General features: G+C 42.5%; 1 protein-coding gene across 5 annotated transcripts in view; it reads left to right on the top strand.

Annotated features, from left to right (window-relative positions):
* The first annotated feature begins 7,132 nt into the window (after positions 1 to 7,132).
* COL12A1 (collagen type XII alpha 1 chain) overlaps positions 7,133 to 20,521 on the top strand; it is a 116,988-nt gene continuing 103,599 nt past the window's right edge. For 2 of the 5 annotated variants that reach the window (XM_049652880.1, XM_049652878.1), the window contains exons 1-6: positions 7,144 to 7,222; positions 8,093 to 8,207; positions 10,262 to 10,369; positions 17,159 to 17,275; positions 19,284 to 19,427; positions 20,083 to 20,142. In XM_049652880.1, the coding sequence (XP_049508837.1) occupies positions 10,297 to 10,369; positions 17,159 to 17,275; positions 19,284 to 19,427; positions 20,083 to 20,142 (394 nt within the window). In that variant the 5' untranslated portion in view covers positions 7,144 to 7,222; positions 8,093 to 8,207; positions 10,262 to 10,296. Of the gene's footprint in view, positions 7,223 to 8,092; positions 8,208 to 10,261; positions 10,370 to 17,158; positions 17,276 to 19,283; positions 19,428 to 20,082; positions 20,143 to 20,521 lie in introns of all 5 variants that reach the window. The other 3 variants (XM_049652882.1, XM_049652879.1, XM_049652881.1) reach the window with 2 other exon arrangements.

The raw sequence follows: 20,521 nt of genomic DNA, 5'->3' as shown, positions 1-20,521 counted from the left end.
CACTGTTGTGAATGCCACAAGATAGACCCTCTGAGTCTCTTACCTGGATTCTGGCCCACCCCTCACCCCGTCTCCCTTTATTTTTATTTATTTTTTAAAGTTTATTTACTTACTTAGAGAGAGACAGAAAGCACAAATGGAGGAGGGACAGAGAGAGACACAGAATCCAAAGCAGGCTCCAGGCTCTGAGTTGTCAGCACAGAGCCCAAAGCGGGGCTTGAACTCATGGACCTTGAGATCATGGCCTGAGCTGAAGTTGGACACTTAACCTACTGAGTCATCCAGGCACCCCCCCCACCCCCGCCTCCCCCTGTCTCCTTGCTTGTAGGCTGTCTTCCTAGCAAGTTACTGTGAGCCTGATTGTCAGATTAGGCTTTTTGCAACAAGATTTTTATCATTCTTCTGTGGTTTTAATATACCAGAAAGACCATGAGCTTAGATATCAGAAAGCCGAGCTCAGATCTGGGTTCCAAAATTAACAGGTAAATCACCTGACGTCTCTGAGCCTCAATTCCTTCTCTCTAGCATAGAGATAAGAATTAAATGTCATGGACTGATGTATGTAAAATGCTTTGCGCAATGACTGGGATACGCCCTGTCAATTATTTGCTCAGTAATGATTATATTTAAAGGATTAAATTCCAGAATCTCAGCTACTTCCAAACTCCAATGCTATTCCATCGTGTTCACAAAGTTTCTGCTGAAACAACTCTGCTTTATTTATTGCCCAGGACATTTCTTGTCTCTTTGCTATTTTTTTCAACTTCCCATTTTGAATCTTGTGCTTGGAATGTTAACTGCTAGTCCTTTAAAATCTTCCTCCTCCAGAAATTCTTTAGGGACCACTTCAGCATACACTGCTTTCTCCCTTGCACAAACTTGCAACAATTCTTATTGTTGGGAGACACCTCTCCAGTGGATCTCTCCTGTTTCTGCAGAGGCACCGAATGCTTTTATTTTAGAGGATTGTTTCCAGGGAGTTTGTATACTAGCGGCCTAAGAACCAAAGGTAATTTCTCCCTCCAGAGCAAAGGGCAAGTTTGTTTACTGTCTAGTGTAACAAAGATAATGCCTCCTTTCAGGGCAAAAGTCAGGCAGGCTGACTGCCCTTAGAAAAGACATGGGTTCCCCAAGCTCAGTTCAGTTCCCTCAGTGCAACCCACTGAGTTTGTAAGGGTCACTGGGCCTTCTTCGCATTACCCCGTGGGAACTGGGGCCTGGAGAACCAGGGCAAATAATGATACTCTGGCTACTGGTATTGCTGTCAGTAACACAGTCCTTTGTCTCTGGTTCCTCGTGTGTTCTGCCAGCATCCTGTGAATCTGTAGTATGTTAACTTGTTAGCTTGCAAGTAGGATACAATTTCAGATCCTAAAATAGTTCTTGACGACTATTATTGTTATTGTTATTATTTGGTTGCTATGGCTCTTAAATATTTTTTCATAACAATCTACTCTTTCCCCCCTTTTTTCTTGTCATGGGGTTTTGGAGAGACTGATTTATGGAGAAACCGGTTTGTGGAGAAATTGCTTTTTTTATGCAGAATGTTCTGAATCGTGGGTTGAATTGATTGCTTCCTGCAATGTCTTTTGTCTTGTTTCTGTATATCATGATTTCCCCCCCCCCCCAATTATTTTTTATACTGGTCTGTCAGTTTCCAATTATACACTGTCTCCAGACTTCTCTTGAGTCTTTCGACTTTGGTCTTTGTTACTACATTTATGCTTTTTATGGACAGGACCTCTTTTGATTTGCTTTTTAAAAAAAATTCCTCACAGTTTCTAGTGAACATCATGAATGTTTGCTGAATGAATGATCCAGATCAAAACAATTAAAGGAGTCTACTCAGATAATGGCCATCCTTTCCCTCTTTTCCACCAGAGGGCGCATTCCACTCCATATTGGATTTAGGAACATTTCAAAGTCTGGAATTCTGTCTGCCTTGAATACCTGGGTATCTGTGCTTCTTAAATGTAGCTGAATGAAGTAGTAAGTGTATAAAAATGCTTTATCAAATGAAACCTTGGTCTGGTTACACTTATCCTACACAGGAGCTCCAACTGGGACCAATAAAACCTCTTTTGACTATGATTTCATCACTACTGCATTTCAGTGTACTACGTAATCAGTTTGAAGGCCATGACCAAATCCTGAAAAATGAGTTCCTAATGATTTTTCACATTTTCCAGCAACCTGCAAATTTATGTCAGTATACACTTACCAAGTGTCCACACACAGAGCGGTGTTCTGATTAGGAATTCTGGACCTGCTCCTTCCTACTTTGATAGTTACCAAATAAATAGATTCTGAGTCCCAAGGTGGTAAGGATGACTGAAACAGTATTGAATCTTATAGAAATGAAGTCACAAAGGGCTGCTTTCTTAACTCTTAAGTGAATGTGTTTCCTTTTATCTTTCATAGTTGCTCAAGGAGGTCAGAGCTAACTGAATAATCGACTCCCGTCAGCATTTGACTTTTATCAAATCTGAATGGTTCATCCTAGGAAGATAGTGTATTTGGATGCAAATTTTTTGTTTTAAGCTTCATAGCCTTCCAGGCAACCACACTTTTTGAGGTCACATGAAGTTGAACTTGCCACCTTGGGTGGGAGGATAAATGTGATGCAATTACTGTTTTCTGCTCCACAGCTGCTCACACGCCGAAAGGGAGAGATCCTTTCAGGGCAAGTGAGAGGTCTGGATGAGGTGCGCACAAGCCTGGAGACCTCTCTGGAATAGTTCTTTATGAAGAAGTCAAGGAGGCAGGAACATAATACATCCCCTCTCCCTTCCTGTAGGGATGGCTTCGGTCCCTGGATTCTTTAGCTTTGCTAGTACAGACAGGGTAGTTGCTTACTGCTTCTCATTTTTAATTTTAAAACATTTTGAAGCCATAATCTCTCAAGAGATGTAAGTGGGCCAGTGAAATGCCCTGGGTGTTCCTTGACAGAGTTTTGAGAGCAAGACCACATCTGAATTGTCTTTGTATCCACTGCTCTGAGCTTGTCACTGTGCAGACACATGGAAGGTGCTCATCAAATGTATTTTGACTTCGTGCACAGGGTTCTAAAGGAGAGGATTCAGACACACTGTTTTTGATGTGACTTCTTGACTGTTCAGATACAATGCCTCTCTGCCTCTGAGAATCAGTGTAGACAGAATACTACCTCCTCTCTCCACACTCTTATCTCAAAGGGCTTCTTCTCCCAAGACCCTTGAAGTCCACTCTGGGTACAGCCCACACACAGCCCCAAGAACTGGACCAACTGTGCACATTCAGCCTGGGTGTCTCTTTCCTTCCCCTAGAGGTACATCAGCAAGAACTTGCAGTGGAAACACCTTCACCTATAGCAGGAGTGCTGGTTAGGTTAACGCCAAGAAAATCAATAAGGAGGCTGCTTTTGCCTGTTTATAAATAGGGACGACCCTGTAATCTGAACTCCTTCCTGAAATTCACACATTTTAAGTTTATCCCTGACCAGAACCTTGCAGCAGCCGTGGGGCAAGAATTTCTATAGGCGGTTAGTTAATGGACACAAAGAGAGTTTATGTCACCTCCTCACTTGTTCTCCCATGTTGTCGCCTCCCAGACATTCCTGGGAATCAGATGGATGAATGACACATTTTTCAAAAACTCACCTGCAACTCAACTTCTGGCTCTCCATTCTGGAACTTTGACCTCCGACGCCAGTGCTCGTGCTCACCGCTAGATCGCGCTGTCGGACAAGGAATCTGAAGCCCTGGAACCTCCGGGAGCCCAGGAGTCGAAGGGAGAAGAGGTGGGCGAGCAGATGATAGAGTGAGGAAGGGTGAGCCCAGGGTATAACCTGAGGAATAAAAGACACACAAAGCATCTAAAGTGAATAAATTGAACCATCTCTGCCTCACTCGATAAATGTCAATTTGTTGCAAACATTAATGGATTCCAAGGGGCATCAAGAACTGGACGCTCTGCAAAAGGGGGCAGATTGGAAGAGGGTTTACACGTTTTTTTTTTTTTTTTTTTTTTATTTGTCCCCTTACCATACCGGGAGTCTAGCTTGCAGAAGGGCCCCCAGAGGCCAAACCGTGCAGGTGTCTTGCTGGAAGTCCCTCCCGAGGTGCCTCTTTGCATAACCTTGAGTTGCACACCTGTCTTGTGAAAATGGGTGTTTTTGGATTAGCTTGTGGATGTATGTCTGTGTACTCCCCGAACCAGTGTTCCTTCCTTCTTTTTCCTCTCAACCTATTTTGGAAGTATTTCGCAGAGATTCTTTTTTCTGAGGGACCAAGGGTGTTTGCGGCCAGTGGTTTGTTCCTGACAGACCTTTGCAGTAACTATTTTCAAATGCATTAAATCTAAGTCTGTTAATGAGAATGCCTTAAGCAAGAGAGGATGGCCACAGGGGTCCCCAGGATGTCACTTTGGGTTGGAGAGCAGTGCAATGTGAGTGCTTTTGGGGGGGGGTGCTCCCGCCTCTGGAAAAGGCAGCCCTTGGCTCCCCAGCAGGTGACTGACTGACTGTTCAACTCTGCATTTGCAGCTCTGAGCCAAATCAACTGGGAAGAACTCTTTTAAGAAAGAGAAACAAACCATAAGAGACTCTTAATAATAGAGAACAAACTGAGGACTGATGGAGGGAGGTGGGTGAGGGATGGGCTAGATGGGTGATGGGTATTAAGGAGGACCCTTGTTGGGATGAGCCCTGGGTGTTGTATGTAAATGATGAATCACTGAATTCTACTCTTGAAACCAATATTGCACTGTATTTAACTAACATTTAAATAACAATTAAAAAAATCAGTAAAACCAGAGTTACACTGCTCCCCGGTGTACAACTTTGCCATCACAAATTAAAAACAACAAAAAGTACATAAAGAAAAGCGCGCCTACACACACACACACACACACACACACACACACACACACACCTGAGCGAAATGCAAACCCCAGCCAGCCTTGGCTGGCCAGCGAGGCGGCAGCTTTCCTTTTCTAGACAGTGGGTGTCGGTTTCCCAAGGGTCGTCCCTGGCGGTTCTAAGTCCCTGTGCGGGCCAGGGTGTCCGCTGCGAGCAGCGCAGCGCGACTGGATGACCGGCCTGCGGCTGCCGGGACTTATCTGCCTCTTGGCTCTGTCCTTGTGTCTGCCACCAGCCCACTTGCGTCTGTAAGAAGGAATTTGAGTGAGGGTGCGGGTAGAGGGCTGGCCAGCGAGCGAAGGACCGCTCTCCACCGGCTGGGTATAAGAGCTCACTGGTACTCAGCTGATGAGCCCGTTCCGCGTAGTGCACGTCGGGTCATTCACGTCCAGGACGCGCTTCTGCCCTAGGGGTTTGTGCCGGACACCCGGGTTGTGAGAGTTTGAAGGGGCAAAACGCCTGGGCACTGTGCGCGTGTGTGGGCTCTTTGTGACAGCTGCCCAGCAGGACTTCGAGTGGGCCGTGTGTACTCAGAGAATGTGCAGAGGTGGAGATTCCCATTTTTCTCCATTCTTTCCCTCCAACCTTCTCTCTGGCTTCCTCTGGCTTTAGCTGGAGGCAGCTGTGAGTGGGGCGGAATGGAGGGGGGCGCTCTGCAAGTTCTTGTCATTCTAAAGGCAAGTTCAGAGGATATCACGCCTGTTGGAGGGAAGGCCAGATTTGCAAACGTCAGTCAAATAGGGAAGAGAGGTTTACATTGGCGACAAGACCTGCCCTTTTACTATTGCTGGCGGTCAATTCCAGGGGCATAGCTCCCGCGTTCCCCTCCGGGCCCCCTCCCCCATCCGGGGTGCTCACTCTTGCAGGGTTAACCTCTGGGCTTCAAAAGGCCAAAAGTGCAGAGCTTGTGACCAGGGCACGGACGTGTGTAATCTGAACCTCTCCTGGAGCGTTTTTCTGATGCTACAGTGTTAGAGCCCCGCGCTTCCTCCCGTGCATCTAGTACAATTTGGCAACCCTGAGTGCCAGGCTTCCTGCTCTAGGCCAAGGGGGTGGAGCCGATTGGGGGGAGGGGGCGGTAAAAAGGGGAAGATGCTGGCAGAATGTCAGCTCTCATCTGGCCTCCATCTCTTTGCTAGTTGGGGGAAATTTACTTTCATTTGTCTCGACCCCGCGGGGTTGGAAGGCAGAGTTTCTGGTCCAAAGCCTCCGCTGGGGGCCAGGTTATGCTGTGGTCCGGATGCCAAATTTCCAACGTGATTGCAACTTGTTCCCTAGCGGCTTCTTGTGCTGAGGACCCCCAGGTTTCATTGCGTCCCTTGCCCTCTGTCTTGGCTCAAATTAAGCCTCTTAGTTCCGTCCCGAAGCATTAGCGAAGTAAGACAGGACTGGGAAAGCCATCCCGTCGCTGAGCCCCGCGAGGGCGGCTGTACGGGTTTCCAATCGCCCGCTCAGAGATTGAAAAAGACAGAAGGCGCGCCGCGTGCACAGACAGTTAGTTAATGGAAACCCTGTAAATCGGTTTTAAGTGCACCCAGGACGGAGGGGGAGGGAAGTGTAGGTGGTGATGATGGGGGATGGGACTAGGGTGGGGTGGGGTCGGTCACACATTCTTGCAGTTCTGAAACTGAGAGTCGCTTCCCTCCCTCCCATTGTTCTTAATTTAGGAAAATAAATTCATTAAAGAAAATCGCAAGGATAGGGAAACCCGAGCTCCCCAGCCCGCCCCAAGCAGAAGAGTGCGCGGCTTCCCTTGGCAGGGAACCCGGCTGCGGCTGTCCCCCTCCCCGCTTCCTCCCTCTTCCCCCCTCCCTACATCCCCCCCCGCCTCCTTCCCGGCGGGGCATTGCTACTACGGGGATCGCCACCTCACGCCGAAGGAATGCTGGAAGTATGCACACGTTCCCAAAAGCAGACCTCCTTCACCGCCGGAGGAGCATACATCACCCCGTGGCAGCCGTCCACCTTCTCAGGCGTTTCGTAACCGAGTAAACTGAGAGCCGGGAACAGCCCTCTATTAAGTAGCCCGCGGCGCGGAGCCTCTTCCCACTCGACCAAGGCGAGCCGTCGCAGACGCGTCCGCGCGCGGGCAGCTGCGGTCCCGGGCAGTCTCCGCCCGTCCTGCGGCGCCTGCGGCTCCCGCCGGGACACTCCAACACTTCACAACCTTGGTGGCCTTGCCGCTGCCCGCCTCCCGGCAGCCGCCAGGTGCTCCTGGAGCGCGGCGCGAATTGTCTGGGCGTGCGGAGGGTCACGCCGAGCGCAGCCTTCTACGACGCCGGGAAGCCGCTGTCGCCGCCGCTACCTCGGACACCACCGCCCCAGGTTAGTGCGGCTTCTAGCCCTTTCCCCTTATCTCGTCCCTCACAAAGATAACTAGGGAACCTTGTTTCTAGCCAGTTCCTTGCGCTGCCCTAAGTCCCTAGGGACCGCGCGCGAGAACCGTTTGGACTGGTCAGAGTGGAGCAGTGCCTGGGATTTGCCGGGTGTCCTGGGGTTCTGTGATTCATTTTATCTTTGCGGGACAAAGAGTTGTAGCTTTTCCTACGAGTTGATGCAGGGCGGCCGTGTGTGCGTGAAGCAACCTGTTCCGCGTTTCTGCTCGTAGAGGGATTTCATCTATAGATGCTGTCGACTTCCAGGAAGGGCGGCCCAGGTTCTGGGGCCACCGGCCGCTCGCTGCCTCTTGGTCGGAGCTTTCCCGGGGTGCGGTGGTGCAGCCGCGGCGCTGGGAAGGTATTTTAGTGACGCACGGCGCGGAATTCTTTGGCGGGCCGGCTGAGTGCTCTGCAGCTCGTCGAAGCTGCGCGGGCGTGTGTGGCATCTTGAGACAGATTCCTCGTCGAGTGTTTTGGCTCCTCGGCTTTTCAAAGCATCTGCGATGATGGTGGGTTAATCCGGCTCTAGGAGACGCAGCCTTGGCCGACTTCCTCAACTTCTCGAGAAAGCTCGCCCTTCCCGACCCCTTCCCGAGTGCCTTGGTCGAGGGGTCCGCGGAACCTTCGAAGTAGTTTCCATCCCAAATCCTAGATAGTGTATAAAGATCAGAGAGCGTGGGGCGCCGGGTTCATTTATGGAGCGGAGACGCGAAGACAGGGAGCAAAAGAGGTACCCCAAATCGAGGGTCCTTAGGCACCTTCGGGTGACCCTTTCGGGGCGTTCCAGGACCCCCTTTCTGTCCCCCTCCCGCCGCAGCGTGGACTACGTAAAGTATGCAGGAGTACTGGGGAAGGATGGAGCAAGAAAGGAAAGGAGCGCTAAACTCGCCCTTGGCTAACTAATGTCAAGGTCGCAGTGGGTCAAAGAGGAGGTAGGTGACGCGCACGGATCTGGAGGAACCCCGTGGGTGAGGGGAGGTGTAATTTTCTTTTTTAACTGCACTCAGGAGTTAAAGAATTGGTCTTTTCCAGGAGGGTGGGAGGGGGGCAATGGGTGGAAGCAGACCAGTTTCTTAAGACCTACCCCCTCCCCCTCCCCTCTCCCCGCACCCGCTCCTCCGCAGCTGACTCATTTTCATTCATGAGGGTGAAGTGAGGGAATCCTTGCGGACACGTAGGGGCGGCCGCTTTCAGACATTTATGTCTGAGAATGCTCAATGAAGCACCGACCTTTGCGTTCACGTAAATGTTTTGGCTAAAAGGAGAGAAAAATTTTTTTTTAAACATATGGACGGAATGCCTGGCGGGCTGGTAGAACTGACTGTACGTTCGGATATCCCGACGCGACGTGATTCATTCTTGCCGCTGAGTCAGGCAGCCAATAGGTGGCGCTCTCGACCCAGACAAAAGCGCTTCCACTTCTCAGGGTTTTTTTGTGTGTGTGTGAAGAGTTCAGGGATTTAAAAAAAAAAGTCTGAACGCAGCTTTTTGATGGTTGGATTGTCAGTCAGCCTTTAACTCTTCGCGAGCACGACTGCCAACTGAGTTGGAAATTATTGTAGCAAAGTTAAGGCCAGCTGATGGGAACAATGGGCTAGGCTCACCTCCTGCTTTTCACTGATGGTTGAAGAGGGTTAGAAATGTCAAACAGCTGTTAATTAGGGAGAAAGAAATTGCTGGAGTCCTTGAATCTTCTGAGCAGCGCCAACATTTTAATCTTGGCCTCATGAAAAGGAGCTCTGGGCAATTTGGCACGCCTGCTCATCAGACATTTAAAACGCAATTTACACTCAGGCCGAGGAAAGATGCCCTAATACATTGTGCCAATAATTTGGAAGGGCATGGTTGGAGCTTGTCAGTTTCTTTTCTCAAAGAGGGCTTGACCTTTGGCTCATTTTTGGATTCCCAAGCAGGACTTCGTTTTTCAAGCAGCCTTGCCCGTTGCCTTACAATAACTTATGTACTTCACAGTCAACTCTCTTTTTATGTCTTGCCTCTGGCAACTTCCCAATTCAGCTCATTGCTAGTATCTTTTGTCTGTGGATTGGACCTTAGAATATTTTAGAAGATTCCCTTCTGCCAACATAGTTAAGCACCTACTATGTGCTGGGAATCACGAAAGATGAATAAGACTCTGTGTTTAAGAAATTAATAACCTAGTTACAGAATCAGGAAAAATCAGAATAGAATGTATTCTCCTGTGGAGGATATATTCTTGTAATCTTCTGGATTAAGTGGACAGTTAAATGAAAATATTAATTATTATTGGGAATTTTTATTAAAAATCTCTTGGGAAAACAGATGAGAGTGTTTTGTCTCTTCTATTGCCTGTTTTTAAAAATTATATATCTTAGAATTGTTATCTCCTCATTTTGGGTAAAGGATTTATCAGATGTGAAGAGAACACAGCTAGCAGTAGGGTCAGGTTTCAGTTGGGCCTTACATATTTCTGTATAATCCATTTCAGACCTTAAAGAGCTGCATATTGGTAGGAAGAACAAAATGAAGAAAAAAAGAGAGTAAAAGAGGTTTATTATACTTTTCCAAATTACCTTGAGACCACTAAAGTACAGTTACCTAAAGAGTTCAGCAGCTAGGAAAAAGCTGCAGGCCAAATAAAATCCCCAGCTGGAAGAGACATTTAGTTGAGTCAGGGATAAAATGACCTCTGAATTAGCCATCACCAAGGCAGGATGAAGTCATGTGGGGCCTGGTAAGGCCGTCACCCGGGGATGCTAAGCAGGACCAACCTCCAGGAAAACAGGACCCTCTTTAAACTTGAAATCCCTCTTAGTGCCATGATTAAACTGCAGTAGATGAACTTGACTTACACTGCTCCACAATAGGCCCATTATATTCGAGGCTGGGCCCTGCGGTTATTAAGGCAGATCTGGTCGGGTCCTGGCCCAGGTCCAGGCTCCAGTTCTAACCTGGTTCCGGGCCTGCCCGGACCCGGTTCTGATACGGTCACTGCTTCCTCCCGCAGATCCCTTCATGCGGCTGTGAGCTCGGAGGCCGAGCATGCGGACCAGGCTTCCCCCAGCGCTTGCCGCCCTGGGCGCGGCCCTGCTGCTGTCTTCCATTGAGGCAGAAGGTAAAATGCTCTTCCTCCCCCTTCTGTCAGTGACAATGCAGAATTCTAGAAAGGAAAAAAACAAATCAATCTTGCCACTATTGCTTGCTCTGTTTTTTTCTGTACTTCGTGTTTTCTCCGGGGTTTCTCTCCTCTAAGAGAAACGCCCCCTTCTCCTGAGGTCTGTCCATTTTCTGGCTCTCAGGTCCAGCTCTTTCGTATTCTGTTTAATCCATTCCGTACAGTGCTGTGTGGTCTCCTTGCGCTTGTCCCTGCGGTGTGCTGTCCACACTGCCACCTACAGTGCTGCCTTCCGAGAGGACCGGCCGTCCGGGAGGGGGCGACAGCTGCACCCAGCTCTACGAACAGGATGACTCCTGGTGGTACCCAGGAGCCCCGGAGCGCGGGCACGCTTACTCGCGTGGCTGTTTACCACCTGGCTCCGGGCTGCGACCTCGGTGACAGCATGAAATAAAAGACTCCAACAGTGCCGGCTTTGCGTCTCTGTGTGTTTTGTGGGAAGCGCAGTCGTTAGGCTGACGGTGCAGGCAAAGTGAGGTGGCAGCCACACATCGCCTAGGGGATGGGTGGCAAGCCGAGATCCGGACCCAGGATGTGTTGGCGTGGCCCAGGGTGACTGCTGTCCCTGTTTGGTTTTCGGGAGGAACGTGGCTCAGGCCCAGCCCCGCGCAGTTAGCTTGGATCTGTGCCAAGGTTTCCAACCCAGGAAGCAAGTGGGAGCCAGAGGAGCCCAGCTTCGGTCCCTCCCTTCTTCCCTCTAGCATCAGACCTGAGCAGAGTCTGTCAGGGAATGGGAGATGGATGTCGTGGCCCCAAGGTCTGTCAAGCAAGGTCGTGGCCCTGCTTTGTGGAAAATGAAGGACCTTTGCTTATTTCAACCTCAGTTTATTCTTTTTTGTTGTGTGCCCTTGATGGCCTAATTTCTCAGTATTTATTGAAAAAGTTATTTCTCTATATTAACCCAATGAGAGCTTCTGTGTTCCCTCAAGTATGATTCAAGACCTGACAAACTAGAGTTATTGCTCTGCAAGATAAATCGGGTAATACCATAACAGACATTTTTTTTTTTTCAATTAAAAAATGCCCCTGATAGGGTTAAGGGAGAAAAGACATGCATGGGGTAGCTGTGGGGTTTGAGAGGGGGTTGTGCTTTTTTAGAGGTTGTGGGAAAGTAGAGCTGTTTCTTGACAACACTGATATTTTCAATAACTTTCTATTGTGTTTGGTTTTCGACTTCAGGACTGCAGGTATAAAAAAATTAAGATTAAGGAAAACAAAGAGGCTCCAAAATGGATGGCCTGCTTAGAAAAGTGACAGAAACTTGCTGTTTTTCTTATCTAACTGATGCTGTGTCAATGTAGAGGCTTTTCAGAGTGGCTTCTGTGAAGTAATACGCGGATGAGGTTGCCTTTAATGTTCCTTTCTATGTCGTTGTTAGGAAGGAATTTTATTTGAGGAACTTCTGGAAGCCCTACTAAAGATATTTTTAGATAATTCACTCAAGTGGCCTATTTATTGCTCATTAAGAAAATAGTTATTTGAAAATCAGAAAGATTTGAGAATTTTTAGGAAAAGAATTAAGTTGGAAATGATGTAAGTGGAAAAAATCAATTCTCAATTGGATAATGGCTGGTTAGCAAAGTGCAGTTAAAAAGAACGTTTTAACATTGTGTGTCAACTGTACTCAACAACAAAAGGGAGAACATTTTACTATCTACATTACTGATGATTTCCATATTTCTCACATTTTATCTTTTCAGTTTGATGCAGCTCTTTCTTTTGCTTTCTTAAGCTGTGTCTTTCTTGTCTCCCAACTCCTTAGGTCAGCATTTAGTAATTATATTTCAATGGGATTCATTTTTTGTGCCTTATTCTCTAATTTGGTACTGTCAGATAGAAATATATTATAAGCCACATATGCAAGCCACATGTGTAACTTAAAGTTTCTGGTTGTCACACTAAAATAGGAAAAAGAAACATGAGAAACTACTTCTTATAGTATATTTAACTTAATATATCCACACTATTATCACTTTAACATGTAATCAATTTAAAGATTATTAGTGAGATATTTTACAATTTTGTGCTAAGTCTTTGAAATTGGGTGTGTATTTTACACTTGCAGCGCATTTCATTTTGAACTGTGCATATTTCAAGTGCTTGATAGCCACACGTGGCTGGACGCATACAGCTCCTGTGTTGGACAGCACAGCTTGGTGCTAACTACCAACTAAGTGGTCCCATCGAGCTTGTGAAGAGCTAACAGAATTTGTGGCCAAGACCCTTCTGGGAATGATGGCTGGAAAGAGAATTTCTTGGAAATATTGGGGCACGTTTCAAAATTTCAACTGACCTCCCCGTTTCCCGCTTTGTCATTTTGATCTTAGTTATGAAATGCCCATAATTGCTTTTCTTTCCCTTTTACAACTCATACTTGAACTGTCGTAGTCATACTATTTTTCAACCAATTTCTACTTACTTAATTTTTTATACGTTGAGAACAGTGCTCTTTTTCATATTAATTTAAAAGTTTTGGCACATACTTTTTGCATCTCCTTTTTTTTTTTTTTTTATAGTGGCCAGTGTTCTGTATGACCTATAATGTATGAATCATTTTTGGTTCATGTAGCATATGGTATATTAATTGCCATTTAGAAAATTTAACATTTCACATTTAAAGGTTAGTGAGAATTAGACACCTTTCTCATTAATCTAGCATTCAAGATGAACACATCTTGTGAAAAACAGTGTTTTAATTTTAGTAAGTTTGATTTATATTTATAATTTATGAGGAGTACCTGGATATTATCAATTCAGCAGTGAGTTGAGGCCATAAGCTTTAACTGTCTTGTGTCTAGGTTAAGAGGCTAATTGATATATATATATATATATATATATATATATATATATAATTGTATGTCTATGTTTATCTGATAATCCCGTGTCATAAAACAGACACTTTGGACTACAGAGGAACTTTCTAATCATCTATTCTAATTCTCTCATTTTCCAAATGAGGGAGACAGGCTGAGTAGCTCAGTCAACTAATGTGGTTACTTCGGGATAAGGTATAGATGAGACCCAGATTTTCTCCTGGTTTAGTGCAGGTTTGCTTACACTGTTCTCTCTTGCTTAAAAACTGGTCAACCCAGTTAAAGGAAGGAACACATTCTGTAATGTGTAAGGAATAATCCATCCCTTGTTTGAAATATTAAGTTTTCAACTGTTTATTTTTGGTATCTTATAAACGCAAATAAAATGAATATATCATGGCAAAGATCATTAAACTTATACTAGCCTTGGATGGAAGATATAAATTAATGCCAACTGCATAGAGTAAAACCACTCTTGGCATACTTCTAAAGGTTTTTGCCATTAGGGCAGTATCCTTTTCAGTGTTGTTATCACAAAGACCAGACTAAAAATCTTACTAGTTCGTCAAGATGGTATTTTAGTAGGATGTTGTCGAATTCTGCTTTATCTTTAACATATTTTATGTGTTAGCAAAACTTACTAGACTCTCTCCTCCTACCTGTCCATCTTTCCATCCATCCATTAATCTCTGTAGAGTTGGTAAACTCTTGGACATATCTTCCTTTTGGTTGCCATAGTGAAAAGTTTTTTTAAATTATATATTAAGCTAGATTCTTTAGTTTTAAACAAAGTGTGTAAAATTAGTCAAATTCTATCTATATCTGAATACCACAAATATATTATTGAGCAGGTATCAAACAATGCTTTTTATAGATTGAAAAATGTAGAGGTATATATGTTAATAAGCACCTGTGTACAAATATTGCTTTCTAAAGTTAGTCGTTCTCTCAAATATTTCCTAATCTTTACATTCAACCCAGTATTGTAGAGAGTTGTGTGCTCTGGAGTCAGACTATGGGATCAAAGGTTTGCTGCTTTTTAGTTGTGTTCACCTCTCTAAATTTCACTGACTCATCTGTGAAACAGGGGTAACAGGGCACGTTATGCTGGATTGTTATCAGGAGAAAAAAGAGACAACGTATAAAGTGACTTGTACTCTACCTATTGCATAGCAGACACTCAGAGAATGCTAGCTATTATTATCATTCCTAAAAAGTCCTAAATCCTGCCAATTCATGAAACCAGAATATCACCAGGATGCGGTTTGCATAGCACAGCTTATTGATAACAGAAAACATTATTCATAAATGGGAAATTACTCTACTAGAGTCATGGATACCTAAAATTTTAGTCTTTTCATTATCAGTGTTCAGGTTTTTTGAATATATATCTGATTGCTATATTATTTATTTATAATTTAAGTTCTATTTCTCTTGGTTCAGATTCTCATTGTATGCAACTATGACTCTTTGTCATCATAATCCCTATGTAGGTAGCTCATATCTGAAATATTCCAGCATCTGGAACATTCCATTGTTTTAGGGAACATAGACACTGCTTGTGACAATGCAATGACAGTTGTGAATTATTTTTGTACAAAATAAAAGATTTTCAAAATTAATGAAAATACATTTTGCATTGATTCAAGTTGACGTGGGTCCATACTCACATCTGCTTTATTATCTTTTTTTGCAAAACAAACAAACAAACAAACAAAAACTTATAAATGGACTGGCAAGGCTGAAAGGTTTCACGTGTGATAAAAGTGGCAGGAAGAAGAGTGGAGTGGGCTCTCTGTCGTACACATGCTAGCCGGCCATTCTTTCGATTCCCAAGTACCACATCTGAGTTTCTATGAACACCTTAAAAACCTCTGAAATGTTAAAGACTTTTCCCAACAGTCAATTTTTCAGTTTTTCTGGAATCCTGGTCATTTGGAAATCAACAAGGTGGGCCGCTGCTGCCCTTCAGCAGTCTTAACCTAATGTCTGCTGCTTCAGGTCAATTTCCCTGCAAGGTTGGTGGTACTGTTTTTCCATGTACTGATTTTTTTTTAAAAGCATGCTCAGGCCAGTTGCGTCTGCCTTTGCATTAAATTTGTCCTGAGCCATTGCTACTGGAACAATATTTTATAATGATATTCTTAATACCTCTTGTTGTATTAACATTTGTTGCATGCTTGTTATACTAAGCGATGACTACAGCTAAACCTTGCAGTATGATTACAGACAGCAGAATGTTGAATAATTAAACCATGCATGTAGATTAATAGTCTAATCTCACTGCCTGTGTATGGATAGTAAGAAAATAACATTTATTCCATTGCTAGAGTATCCAATAAAAATAAAAAGCCATCACCTACAGTTGGAAGCAGCAGTTCATTAAAGCAAATGTTTGCTTATTTTGTTTTATTTCCATTAAAATGTGCTTTTAATATTACATAAATTCCTAACCCCAGTTAAATTCTATGACTCATGTCTCAAAGCTACTACTGTATTTCAATTGACCTCTATGAAAACCTAAAAGGAGTTTGTAATCCTTCAAAACAGATGCAAAAATTCTGACTCACGAGGAATACTTTCAGACTTAAACACTTTAAGAAGAGTATGGCTGAAAGTCATCTTACTTTGTTGACCTCCCTCAAGAGTAGTAATTTATAATGCATTGACCATGCACTGACAGTGAGTCAGTACAATGCTGCATGATGAGGCATGAACATGGCAGAGAGAATATCATTATAAAATATTTCTGAAACGTCTTTGTGTAATGACTATTGTACATGGAGGCTTTCGTTTATTGTGGGAAACTAAAAGCAAGTCAACATTTCATTGACACATGCATGAAGCTATATAGTTCTGTATGTAAACTATTTCTTTCTGTACTTTTCAATTATTCCTGTCATTGACTTCTCCAAGTTTTTATGCACAGTCATGTCTTCAGATTGCTGATCCTTCTTCACTGTTTTCTTTAAGTTCTATAAATAAATGTCCATAAGTATACATTGATGTTGTCTTTTCATGATTAACCATTGTTTTGTAAAGGACCATACTGGCATTTTAACCTAAAATGCCACTTCTAGTATGGAGTATACCTGCTGCAAAGGAAAATAACAGTGTTGGTTTACACCTTGCAAACATACAGCGTAGTGGTGTAAACAGGCAGAATATTAGTTTTATAGACATCTGTATATTACTTTTTGTACATTTAAACATTATTAACATCCCTATTACTACTTTTGATTATTTGTCTATGAGAACATGAATATACATTTAAATGTATATTTCCTTGTGCAACATAACAGTGCTAAATTTCCCATGATCTCTCCCTTTCATTAAAATACATATTTCATCTCTGCACAGATTGAGATTTATCAACAAAAATTAATAACAAAACAATGATGCAGAGAATGGACAAAAAACATCATTGATTCTTTTCCACATTATGGAAAAAAAGTACTATGTCAATGTTCTAAATTAACTTCTATGGTTACAAGCAGGTTGTGATTTGGCATGCTTATTCAAAATGCACTCAGCATGTATTAGATTCCTTTAATTGTTATGTGAATTGTTTGCATATGTGGTTATTATATGTGATTTCATTGTACTTGTATGTACTTGTATCCAGATATGTTTCTATTTTGCTTGATTTTGCTGGCCATTCTTGGATGACCTAGCAACTCAAGAATCAAAAGTGTTTTGTGCTGTCTTCTGTAATATGTATACTCTCTGATGTTTTGTCATATCTTGTCAGCTTTTAATTTTATTCTTATCCAACAAGATATCTTCTATATTTGTTGGAAACAAATTTATGCAAAGACAATTTTAGTAAGCTTTGCTCAACACAATTCTTTATTGATTAAGTTGACCATTTTGTGACATTGGAAAATGTAATTGATATCAACTCTCTCTTTTGCAGTTGACCCACCTTCAGACTTGAATTTTAAAATAAAAGATGAAAATACTGTTCATATGTCATGGGCAAAACCAGCTGATCCAATTGTGGGTTACAGAATAACAGTGGACTCTACAACAGGTAAGTTTTGAAATGTTGGGGTTTTAAAAAGAGACATTAAAGGTGATATAATCCAGTCTTCTCTCCTCCTTCCATTTCATTATAAGAAAGCTGAAATTTAGAGAACCTTAAGGATTTAGCTAATGTCACCAGATATTTAGTGGACTCAGGTCTCCAAATTTCCAGCTTAGTACCCACTGTTATATTTTTGTAGTGTTGAGCTTTATTATATGGTTTGCTGTGCTAAGCTGTTGTTATTAAAAGAGTTACTTTTTTTTTTTTACCTGACCAGAACATTGCTGCTAATCTTTGATTTTATAAAGTAGAATTCTCATTTCTTGATATTTTTCTTGAATTAGTATTTTTAACATTTAAATTATCAAGTGATGAAGTGAGTTCTTATGCCTTACCCAGTGTCTTATACATTTCAGTACACAGGAAACATTGTTCTAGAATAATGTTGAGCTACCATGATGGAAGATAAGAATTTACTTTGGCTAGGTGGATTCCGTAGATCTTAGACTCAGAGTCTTTAAACAACGAACAAAAAATCTTGTTTGGGTTGTTTTCAAGAGTTATCTTTAGTGTTCATGATGTTGCCAAACTGTGGAGAACTAGTCTCTATTGATTAACTTTTAGTTTTACCATGGCACAGAAAAATAACCATTGCCATTTGCACTGGCCGTGGTGGGAAGAAGTCTTGTCTGGCTGACAGTAGAGATGAATGATGTTGATATAATTTAAGTTTTCTGAAACTACTAGTGATTTTAAATGCTAATTTATCAAGGAATTGGAATTTTTTTTTTAAATATGATGTGAGAACTTAAGGGGTCAAGAATTTACTTTTTCCATTTTGAATCTTTCTCCCCAAATATACTTGCAGTTAACTAATTCACTCATTCCACGGCAAAAAGTCCATTGAAAAACAGTCCTATCAGTTTCCATATGTTGGAAATTACTGACTCCTGTACTCCCCAAACTGGCACTGAGACCACCGAACCCAACAGAGCCCTGCTGGCTTGTCCTGTGGGGGCCCTGGTTGGTTCTTCACGTTCCACACAAAAACCAGGAATGTTTCTAAGGGTTCTATTATACCTGTTACCTTTATTGATTATTTGTCTTTTGATGAAAATTTAATATAATAAAAAATCCTACCAGGCACTTAATGCCTAGGAACCATCGTTCCTGACTGAATAAAGAATGAACATAATCGGGGTGCCTGGGTGGCTCAGTCGGTTAAGCGTCCGACTTCGGCTCAGGTCATGATCTTGTGGTCCGTGAGTTCGAGCCCCGCGTAAGGCTCTGTGCTGACAGCCCAGAGCCTGGAGCCTGTTTCAGATTCTGTGTCTCCCTCTCTCTCTGACCCTCCCCCATTCATGCTGTCTCTTCCTGTCTCAAAAATAAATAAATATTAAAAAAAAAGAATGAACATAATCTATATACGACTGTATATCCAGTACACTGTATTTTGAAATGTTTGATACCTGGTTAAGTCAATTCAGAAGACTATGGTTACCCATTAATGTATGCACCCATTTGAGTCCGGAGAATGCATTGCTTCCACACAGACTGCTTCCTACTACAGTTTAATTTTAACCTATAATGTCTTTGAGTTGATTTTCATCCCCTACTTGTCTTTCTTCATTCTCCTCCAACACATAATTTAAAATTAAAATTAATTTTTTGGTCTCATTTATGAAATAATTTTGTTATCTGCCATTAGCCCTAAAAAACAATGGGGGGTTTTGGTTTGATATTCTGGTATATCTTTATTCCAGAGGAATCCTTGAGTCCTCAAACAAATATTGAATATGATTATAATAAGTAAGGTCAATGCCAGCCCATTTATTACATTTCAAAGTTCTGGTTTTAGAAGACAGAAGAAGATGATGTGTGGGTGTTCTGAAAAAAAATGCATATATATTTAATTTTTTAGATTTTGAGTGTATCTGGGAATTATATTATATTGTGTCATGTTATATGTGAAAGATATTTTATTGCATTCGTATTTTCCTTTCTATATTTCCAGATGGGCCTAGTAAAGAATTTACCCTTTCAGCTAGTACCACTGAAACTTTATTAAAAGACCTTATACCTGAAATAGAGTATGTGGTGACAATCACTTCATATAATGAAGTAGAAGAGAGTGTACCAGTTATAGGACAATTAACAAGTAAGCACACATACAAAGTACTTCTATCCTTTTTTATTATGCAGAAGATTTCTCCAACCTTCAGATTTAATCTGTTATGCAGAGTTACTTTGTATCAGTATTAGCTGTTCTTTCTATGATCGTAGTCATTAGTGGATGTTAATAATTCATTCCTGGTTTATAACCCTGGTCTCTGGAAGCAGCAGGAGTGTTATGAATGAAAACTATTAAAAACATTAAACTTTGCCAGGCAACAATGTTAATGTCTTTTTGAAGTACATCTAAAATCTCACTAAAAATAGTTTATTTGCAAGGCATTGCTTATTTGGCAGTATTCTTTGAGCAGCTGGGCATGGACCGTACATTTGAGAGACAGCGGTGTAGGGGCGTGTGGGTGGCTCAGTCGGCTGGGTGTCCCGCTCTTGATTTCTGCTCAGGTCATGATCTCTCTCAGTTGATGAGATTGAACCCTCTCTCGGGCTCTGTGCTGACAGTGTGGAGTCAGTTTGGGATTCTCTCTCTCTCTCTCTCTCTCTGCCCCTCCTCCACTATCTCTTTTTCTCAAAAATAAATAAATAAACATTGAAAGACAGTGGTAGAAAACAACATATTTATTTTTTTAAGGAACTATTTGTAAGGGTTCATTTCTTTTTGTAATAATCAGGTTTTGATTCAGTTCAAACAGGTGGCCCAACAAAGCCAGGGGAGAAGAAACCTGGAAAACCAGAGATACAAAGTAAGTATTTCCTTAATGTTTTTGCTTGAATTTATTCAAGTCATGATGTAATATAAAGGAGATGTTCCAAATTATATACATAGTTTGATTTTATTCCTGTGCTAATTTCTATTGGTGTTATCTAGAACAAATACAGGCAACGTAATAGTAATATATGACTAAATAGTTATATTACCTTACATTCTGGGTTTCTAGTCAATTTTTCATTCTAGTTACTAAATATTCATTTTACTGGGAGTGTTTTGAACTGGTGCGTGTCCACTTTTTTTTTTTTTTGCAGGATTTTGGCAGTAGGTGAAAAACAAAGCTCATCACTGGACTTAACTCATTTCTCAAAGAGAAACTGATTGAAATAGGGATATAGGAGAAATATAAGGCT

The sequence above is a fragment of the Panthera uncia genome (genome assembly GCF_023721935.1).
Source record: "Panthera uncia isolate 11264 chromosome B2 unlocalized genomic scaffold, Puncia_PCG_1.0 HiC_scaffold_24, whole genome shotgun sequence".
NCBI lineage: Eukaryota > Metazoa > Chordata > Mammalia > Carnivora > Felidae > Panthera > Panthera uncia.
This window is presented reverse-complemented; position numbering and strand designations above follow the sequence as displayed.